Source organism: Salvia miltiorrhiza, chromosome 1 (genome assembly GCF_028751815.1).
Source record: "Salvia miltiorrhiza cultivar Shanhuang (shh) chromosome 1, IMPLAD_Smil_shh, whole genome shotgun sequence".
Lineage (NCBI taxonomy): Eukaryota > Viridiplantae > Streptophyta > Magnoliopsida > Lamiales > Lamiaceae > Salvia > Salvia miltiorrhiza.
This window is the reverse complement of record NC_080387.1, coordinates 52579152-52589139: the sequence shown is the minus strand read 5'-3', so window position 1 is coordinate 52589139 and position 9988 is coordinate 52579152. Positions and strand designations below refer to the sequence as shown.

General features: G+C 33.5%; 1 protein-coding gene across 2 annotated transcripts; it reads left to right on the top strand.

The window, feature by feature from the left end:
- The first annotated feature begins 6120 nt into the window (after positions 1 to 6120).
- Positions 6121 to 9988, top strand: LOC130992991 (WAT1-related protein At1g43650-like). 2 transcript variants are annotated; one of them, XM_057917713.1, is made up of 7 exons: positions 6121 to 6490; positions 6627 to 6692; positions 6785 to 6901; positions 7019 to 7265; positions 8069 to 8227; positions 8444 to 8595; positions 9786 to 9988. In XM_057917713.1, exons 1-7 carry the CDS (start codon positions 6288 to 6290, stop codon positions 9901 to 9903), a joined length of 1062 nt encoding a protein of 353 aa, XP_057773696.1. In that variant the 5' UTR covers positions 6121 to 6287; the 3' UTR covers positions 9904 to 9988. The 2 variants fall into 2 exon arrangements, with proteins under 2 accessions (XP_057773696.1, XP_057773703.1); XM_057917720.1 differs by lacking the exon at positions 8069 to 8227 and having other exon boundaries at positions 6180 to 6490.

Here is a 9988-nt window from a genome sequence, read left to right as displayed (position 1 = left end):
CGCCGTGCCCGACGCCGGACAAGTAGAGGATTACTTAGGCAATTTTGTCAACTTATCTCTCTCTCTCTCTCTCTCTCTTATGCCACATGTATAAAAAAATTACATTGTTTTTAATTTTGATGTCACGCGTATTGCCACAGCATTAAAAATGCCACGCGTATTGCCACGTCATTGCCGGTCAACTTTAATTATAGCCGGAATTCTCGCCGTGTGCAATTTACGATAAAATCAAAAGTCGATGTATTCTGAGGCTATTTTTGAAGGTCATGTGCAATTTGCAAATTCGGGCAAACCTCGTGTATTTTTCGGCTATTAACCCTTTTTAACTATTGGCATGTGTTTGCATCCTACTTTGTATACGTTGTAAATACGAATGCAGTAATTGGTGATTAATATTGTACTCTTTGAGATTTTTAAACTGATCACGGTATGATATTTGGTATTTTTTTCATTCCTATTTTGTATACGTTGTGTGGTGATTACTATTGTATATATATGAATTTTTTAAACTAGTATGTCATGATATTCGGTGCATGCATGTTTTTCATATTATTTTTTATACGTTGTAAGTATATGATCAGTGCTGTAATTGGTAATCAGTTTTTTTTTTTTAACCAGAGAAGCACGTATATATTAATTACTATCTGAGCTCAGCTTGCGCCTTGTATTTACAAGGTCGCGGATTTGAAACTTAGGGGGTGTATTCGTTCAGAAATTTTGTAGATTTTGAAAATCTCTGAATTTTAAAAATCTATAGATTTCACATAGATTCTTCATGTATTTTGAAATTTTAAACAGAATCTGTACATATTTTGAACGGATTTTAACAAGAATTTGACATGATTTTTACGAATTTGAAATCTACCATCCCAGCGATCGTTGGCGTTGGGACAGCTCCCAGCGATCACTGGGTTTCAGAAATTATGAACGTCCACACACACACACACACACAAAATTATACTATACATGTATTAATTCAGATAACATATTTTTAATAAGCATCACACAATTAACTCTTTCACAAACCTTTAAAGAGAAATATAGAACCCTCGAAAACGAGGTTCATTCTATCCAATGAATAAGAACTTTGCTATAGTACATAACAATTTACATAGACCATACCATATACGAGAAGATAGTCAAAGAATTCTCAACCATTGCTCTCAGCGATCGCTGCTTCATCTATGAATCAATAATGTTAACAATAAATGCATGAAGAATTCTCAACCATTGCTCCCAGCGATCGCTGCTTTATCTATGAATCCCCAACGATCCCTGATGACTAAGAATTTAAAGTGCCCCAGTGATCGCTGGGTGCCAGCAGTCGCTGGCTTCTTCGAGCCACGACCGCTGGAACCCAGCCGGCGCTGAAATATGAAATCTTTCAAATTCTCGTGGTCGGAGGTCGGATTTGTTCATGTGTATTTTTTGAATGAAATCAATGAAAATCAGTCCAAATTTAAAATCCACAGATTTTTAAATACCTCTAGATTTTCATAGATTTTTAAAAATCTGAAACGAATACCTCTGAATTTTTATAGAATTTTAAAAGTCTTGAACGAATACCTCTAGATTTTCATAGACTTTTAAAAGTCTTGAACGAACACACCCAGATTTTAAAAGTCTGCAGAAATCTATTAAAATCCTGAACGAATACACCCCCTTAATTAGAAGCCCCATGTTTTTTCATGCCTTTAGTCTAGTCTGCTTTGGTCCGGTTCGTCTATTTCGATTGAATTGCACTGATTTTTATTAATTTTTAATTTTTTACCCTGATTTTTTTTGCCCATTCGAAATATTTTTTGTAAATATTAAAATATCATTTGTAGTGTATCATTTATTTTCATAAAAACAAATGGTATTTTTTCATCAACGAAAATGATAATTTTGGACCAACGAAATGCTAATTTTACTAACAACAAGTGATAATTTTAGTATTTAATACAAATGACGATACTTCGTCAATGATATTTTTTATAAAAGTAAATGATACATTACAAATGATATTTTTAATAACAGAAAATGATATTATTAATATATGCAAATGATACTTCCTCCATCCACATAAGTGTAGTCTTTTTGTCATTTTTGTTTGTCCACAATAAGTGTGGTCTTCCATTTTAGGACATACCCTTATATTTTTACTCCTATTCACACACAATATTCACAATATTTACAAAAAACTCACATCACAAACCATTTTTTAATTATTAACAAATCAATTTTGGTGGAGCCCTTTCTTCACTTTATATACATCTCTCAATATTTTTTCTGAAAACTTGTGATCTTCCATTTGCACCAATTTATTGTGGATGAAGGAAGTATTTTTTATAAAGGTTAATAGTGTTTTATGTTCCAAACTTAGCATTTTTCATAAAATGTCCCGAACTTTCAGTTTTTTTCATAAAATGTCCCGCTATATAAAATTCGATGACAAAAAGATGATTTATCTCGCCGACTGAAATATTTTGGGAACCATCATTGTTGAAAAATCATATTAGAAACCACCATTGTTGGACAATATTGAAAGTTCAAAGTTCTTCGTCATCTTTTCGTCATTGAATTTTGTATAGCAGAGTTCGGAACATAAAACATTATATATTAACCCTTTTTATAAAATCAAATGATATTTTGTATACAGATAAATGATACTCCCTCCGTCCCGTTATTCATGGCACGTGCCTTTTCGGCACGGAGCTTAAGGAGAATAAAATTAAGATAAAGGTGTGTATTAGTAGTGTGTTTAAGGAATTTATTATTATTCTTAATTTCTCAAAGGAATTCACATTCTGATCCACAACCAAAATTAACATCAGATCTACGACACAACCAGCATAACAATTAGATCTACAATAGAACCAACATCTGATCCTCCAAAATTTACATCAAATCTACACAACAATTAGCTTTAATTCGAAGAAAAATAAATACATTGCATCAACAAGGAGCTTGACGTGCAGGGAAGGTAAGATGGAGGAGAGAGAGAGAGGCGGTGGAGTAGGTTTGCCTCCGGCGACTGGCGCTGCCATCAGCCACCACCTTTCGACCTCACTTATTCCTCATAAAAAATTCTTCACTCTCTGGCTCCACCTCCCGGGCAACAAATGGGTCTTCGCCAATCGGAACCTTAAATCCCCAAACTCACCACCTCTGCTACCCTAGCCCCAAATCCAGCCACCACCACGATGCACGCCCTCTTCTCCCACGGTCTGACCTAGGGTTTTGCAGCGGTGGAGGAGAGAGAGAGATAGGTGGAGAGGGTTTCAATGAGGTGGATTCTGGTTGGTGGAGGGTGGGTGGAGGCGGCGGTGGCGCCGGCGGCTGGAGATGGTTTTGGTAGGTGGAGGCAATAGCGAGTGGAGGTGAGTTCTAGTCTGCAGAGGCGGCGACGGCTGGAGGTGGGTTCTGGTGGGTGGAGGCAGCAGCGGGTGGAGATGAGTTCTGGTGGGTAGAGGTAGCGACGGCTGGAGGTGGGTTCTGGTGGCGGCAGGCGGAGGCGGGGTCCGGTGAGTGAGATAGGCTAGAGAAAGATAAAAGAAAGTGAGATAATTAAAAGGATGATTAAAAACTTAAACTAAGCCCTAATTCTAGCTCAAAAAGAAAATAAACCATGTTATGGGACGACTCAAAAAGGAATACATGCCATAAATAATGGGACGGAGGGAGTATATCATAGATGACACTTTTAATGCATGCAAATGATACTTTTGAATGAGCCGATAAATGTCAATTGACCGATTTGTTCGTCTGGTCCGATCGAACCAAACCGATTTTTTTTATTAAGTTATGTTGGAAGACTGTTGATCGTTGTACTTTTTCGTGATTTCTCCCTAATACACGATGACCTTTTTGATCAGCTATCTTGATGGCATTGAGCGTCGCCTCGGCCCACAGTAAGCAAATAAGTTCGGTCTTTGCCAGGAGTAGCCACTGTGTTACTTGATTGTCTTCAAAAAGAAATGAATTTCCGTCACTTCATCATCTTGAACAAGTTGAGGTTTGTTCAAGACCCGTCAGAATGAAGGAGTTGGGTTCTTGGAAAAATGGCAAAAGGCGCTAGGAGAAGAATTTGGGATCTTTGGCAAAGGCGCTTGGTTCCACCAATTATTTCAATCACGATCCATTTTTGGAGATGTAAAAGAAATGAAAAATTTATACAAATAAGAAGAAGAAAAAGAATAGATTGAGAGAGAAATGAGTGAAGTGTGGTGTAAAATGAATGAAGATGAAGAGGTATTTATAGGAACAAATAGGAAATAAAGAAAAAAAAAATGGAAGAATACCATTGGGTGCAACGGACCTTTTAATAAAGAAAAGAAAAATAGCCTTTGAACCCACTTTTCAGATTTTCATTTTTTTTCAATGGATTGTGCATTGCACGCGTCCGACATCACTTTTCCCGCACCCAACTTCTATGTTAACGCAAGACGCGATGTTGATGCTCTAAGTTTTTTTTTAACAAACAATACCCATGAGGTTGAGGGGTTAGACAGACCCCCAACCTATAGATAAATCATCAACCAGTGTCCCAAACAAAATGTTGCCCAAAAATACAACGCCCTGCGTAAGTAACAAGGAGAAACAGAAAACAGATCAAACAAAAACATACAAAGACGTAACCCAAAAATGGCTACATCCACAAGAACAAAGAAACGAAATCAGAAAGGAAATAAGCCAAACTAAGCAAACTAGCTATCCACATGCATGAAGACTAAATCTAAAATTAGGATAGCCAAGTTGATCCATCCTAACCAGAGCAAGAAATTGTCGAGGAGCAGAAGAGTAGTCAAAAGTAGTCCACGTCTGAACCTGTTGCCCTCTCCTCTCCATAAAATCAGTAGGTCGATTTCCCTCGCAGGGAATGTTGATGCTCTAAGTTAGTAGAGTTTTCTTTACTTATTCAAATACTCAAAAGTCTCTTTTTTCTTCGGCAATCTTAATTGTAGTTAAGGCTCCCTCTCATATGTACTAAAATTGATGAATATAAAGTAGAATTACCGTCTCCAATAGCTCTTGAAATTTACTTTCTTCGCACTAATCTCAAATCTCTCAGTTCTATTCATTCACCGTTTTAACATCTTTGAAGAAACTTGAACTCTATGATTAGAAATCGTTTTGCAAGTGCAAATCTATTCATCATATCATAAATGATGGGCATGGGCTGATGGGCACCTCCTTCAAATAAAAACAAAAATTGTTGTGACAGTGACGAATTGTTGTAACTGTCACTTGACAAGTGCCTTCAATTACTTTGAAGAAAGGCATGATTGGACAATCAGTTCATATTTATTTACGAACTAATATAATTTAGGAAAATAAATAAAAATGTATTGTACCTTTTTTTTTAGTTTTTCGGTTTGGGTGCTTTATAATTGTTCTAATAATATTTAAATGAAAACATATAATTATTATAAGAACAAAGAACTATTTCAGTTATTTGTAATTTCGCAATGCATGTACATTATGTACTAGTTTTATATGATCGATGTGGTGTTTTCATGTTCACGAAAAAATTGTAATTTTCACGATAACCAACTCATATTTCGAGTGGCCGGGATCCAACAAAAATTACACATGAATAAACCCATAAACAAATCAATGAAATTCATGAACAAATTATAAATGTAACACATGAATAATCACATTAACTTAATGCGGTTGTTCATATGTTAGATTGATTTGTCCATGTTTTTATTGATTTATTCACATATTATCATTTTTTCACAAAAGATATTCTCATTGGATCCAACTATTAACTTTATTATTTTAATATTACTTATTACGAAAATTAAAAATATTAATTATAATAAACTATATATATATATATATATATATATATCATTTTATCGAAAATTAAAGTTTAATCATATTATAAGTATGGATATATCAATTCAAATATATAATCAATTATCACCTAAGAAATATGAACTTGATGATTAGGATATAATAATTTCTAAACTGAAATTGAGGAAAATAAAAGTGGAAGAAAAATTAAAAGAAAACATTGAAAAAGTGATGCATAGTGGAATACCAAAAGATGAGATATTGGACCCGAGTGATATTTTTCAAATCTACATTTTTTTTTCTTTGTACTTTTATTTAAAAAATTCCTAATATTCCCTTGCCCTCAAACTCAAACTCAAATTATATCAATGAATGAACCCTCTTTTGATTTACATATGTCTTATCACTGATCTATATAAACTATAACTTGGAAGAGCTTGCCATTTTATATTTCCACATTATTTAAACTCAAGATCGTTTTTTCTTTTCTTAGAGAGAGTAAGATGGGAAAATCATTTAATATGGTGAAAATATTGGAGAAAAAAAAGGCCTATATAGTAATGATATTAGTGCAGTTAGCATATGCAGGGATGTCTCTCTTCTCTAAAACATCAATAAATAAAGGAATGAATCCATTTGTCTTTGTTGCCTATCGCCAAGCATTTGCTACTCTTGCTTTGCTCCCTTTTGCTCTATTTCTCGACAGGTTAATTAATTCGCATTTATTCATTTTATTTTATTATGCTTATAAGTTCTTGATTTGATCATTTTTTTTTACTAGCTAGTATTGAAACAAGTTATTTGGTTTTTTTTTTTTTTTTTTTTGAAAAATTATTTCTCAGGAAAAAAGGACGTGATTCATTGACATACAGCCTATTATGGAAAATTTTTTTGGTTTCTTTATTTGGGTAAGGTTATTATATATACAACAATATATATTACTACATGAAAAGAATTAATTATTTATTTACATTTCAATTTTGAATTCTTTTAATTTCAGGATTACTCTTAGTCTGAATCTCTACATATATGCAATAAACTACGTTTCAGCAACCTTTGCTTCCGCTAGCAACAACAGCATTCCCGCCTTCACCTTCGCCATCGCCGTTGGCCTTCGGTACGACCAAATACTGTATATTTTAATTATTGTATCAGACTATCTGACAAGTCAAAAGATAATTAGTCAAAAGATAGTGATTAATTAATTTGATTTCTTGACCCATGTGATGATCAGGATTGAGAGGTTTTCCATTAGGGATTTGTCTGGAATTGTGAAGCTTGTGGGGGCTGTGGTGAGTTTCTCAGGGGCAATGGTGTTTGCCTTTGTGAAAGGGCCTCAATTTAGTATTTTGAATTTGTGTGAAGCAACAAGAAGCATGAGAAATCCCAGTACAGATTTTAGCAGCGAAGAGAAGTGGATACAAGGTTGTTTGCTCATGCTATTGGCCAACATTATTTGGGCTTCATGGCTTGTCATGCAGGTGACTATCAATATCTTTTTTTATCTTTATTTAATGCTTTTACATTTATGATGACAAATGATTATAAGCACATATTCATGGAGTACTTATTACTTTTCCAGCAAAAAAAAATTGATACCAGAAAGATAAATTATGTGTGGTGATATTATTGGGGATAATTAACATATATAAATCACATGCTTATAGATACACACCCAAAGCTATGCTCATTTTTCAAGTTCCTAACATGTTTTTTACTTTGACATGATCAGTATCTAGGAAAGAGTTGATTTATAAAAATAGTTGATATTGTAAAAATGAAAATAGCCGTAAAGATAAAAAAAAAAAAAAATAGTGACTTTTTGACTTAAAGTATTATTTCGCCTTTGATTGACAAATTCATGACCAAATGTATTATTGGTTATGAATTAATTGCCCTTTCAACTCACAACTAAACCTAATGTTGGTCGTGAATTAATAGGAATGACTAGTTATAATCTTTTATTCATGTCAATGGCTAAATTTTATCTTACTATATATTCAACTAATCTAAAAAATTTATTATGTGTTCAAATCCAGAATGATTTGATATATATACAAAAATTGAGACGATATCCTAAATTCCATGCGTACATCAGACCTAAACAATCCACATAAAAGTCAGATGGAGGTTTCTATCTAGATTTGAGAACGGAATGCATTAATCATTAGTCGATCGAAAGTGTTTTCTGAATCTAAAAAACTGGTTGGAACATTAGACATTAATTAATTATACTCCATCTCCATGTATGAATTGATTAGTAGTGCCATTTGATTATATATAGGCCCCTCTAGTGAAGCAGTATCCAGCAAAGTTTGGATTGACAATGCTACAATGCTTATTTAGCTGCCTACAATCAACAGTTTGGGGCATAGCCATGCAAAGGGACATTTCTTGGTGGAAATTGACGTGGGATTTCAATCTCTTATCTGTCGCATATTGCGTATGTCTTCACATCCCACTTTTATGCTCTTACTTTTTGGCCTCGTATTAGGGTGTTTGTATACCAATTACCATATAGTATATGAGTTTGTGTGTGAGAGAGAGAGAGTACTACAGTAATAAATGTGTGTTTCTAGTCAATATATAGCAAATGATGGAACAAAATAAAATCTAGCTGCAATGCATAATTCTTTTATATTTTGATAACAAATGACAGGGTGTAGTAGTAACTGGAATAAGTTACTGGTTGTTTCTGTGGGCTGTGGAGAGCAAAGGTCCCCTTTTTACTGCCTCATTCACTCCTTTGCAACTTATTTTTACTGCTACCTTCTCCGCTTTTCTGTGGAACGAGATGCTCCATATTGGAAGGTCGGTAATTAATTACTAGTATTTCTTAGCCTCTCTTTATCCTTGTCTTTCTTTCGTGATTTAATTTCGTATTTTATTTCACGCTGTTTTAATCTCACATTTCATTTCACTATACGTACAATAAAAATCTTTATTTTTAATCATTAAATCATTATATATATATATAGAAAATGTTCAAGTAAGAACCACTAACAAAATATTTATTAAGAGGAGCCAAATGAGAGCTTAAGTCCGCACCAAAACAAAATACTTATTAAACATTCTTTGAAAATAGTCAATTTATCATTATTTTGTATGAATTATTGTACAATAATACTCATTTTCAAATTAAACAGTAAGAAAATTGCTCCTGTAATTTATCAAATTCAAAATATAAAAATATTCTCCCTAAAAAAAAACTATAAAAAATATAGCTCCCACTTTAAATTTTTTCTAAGTCTTCCATATATATATATATATATATATATATTGAATGACATCATTAAAATAAATAATGAGATATAAAAACTGTTTGAGTTATCAACTTAGGTGACGTTACGTTTGGTTTAAGTGATAAGGCATGATTGATAAAATAATCTACCTTAATATCAAGTTTTTGGTTTGTATGATGGAGCCCGTGATTGATAACTCGGCCCGCATCTAATCACTTAAATGAGTTATTTATTTATCACCCTAAAATTGAGCGAATTATTTAATCACACCTCCAATCCTATCACTATCCAACAAACCAATCACCTGATGTAATGTGATCAGGAGTAAAGAGATCATGGTTAAAAGCGCAAACAAAGTGGCTGAATTGCGTGCGAGTCTATCCTCGTGTTATCTCGTCGTTATTCTAGCATTATTTGTGTTGGATTATTTAATTGGTCAAAATACGTTGCGCGGTACTTATATTTAGACAGTTCTATTAATTCTCTCGAATCTGATTTTTAATTTGCCCGACTGATTTTGACCAATCAAACAAATTAAATAATCTGGTACATGATTTACCAAAACCAAAATTAAATTTATAGAGAATTATATATATATAAAAAAATCCCATATCACGCGTACCATGTGTGATACCAAACCTTGTCATGTCATTTGTATTTATAATTAACTTGTATTTAATTAATGATTATTTTCATATTATGATGCATGCATTGTGTGTGAGCCCTGATGATGAGGGAGGCCTCTTTCCCTTTGTGCAGTATATGCGGCGGGATGTTGCTTGTTGGGGGTTTGTATTGTGTGCTGTGGGGAAAGAAAAGAGAAGAAGAAGTAGAAAAGGAAGCCGATAAAGGCACAATGGACGAAACTCATGTGTAGTGCTGCATTTTTTTTATATGGTTAATTAACTAATAAATGCACTGTTAACGTTTATAATAATAAAAAAAATCAGTCTTTAATGTTA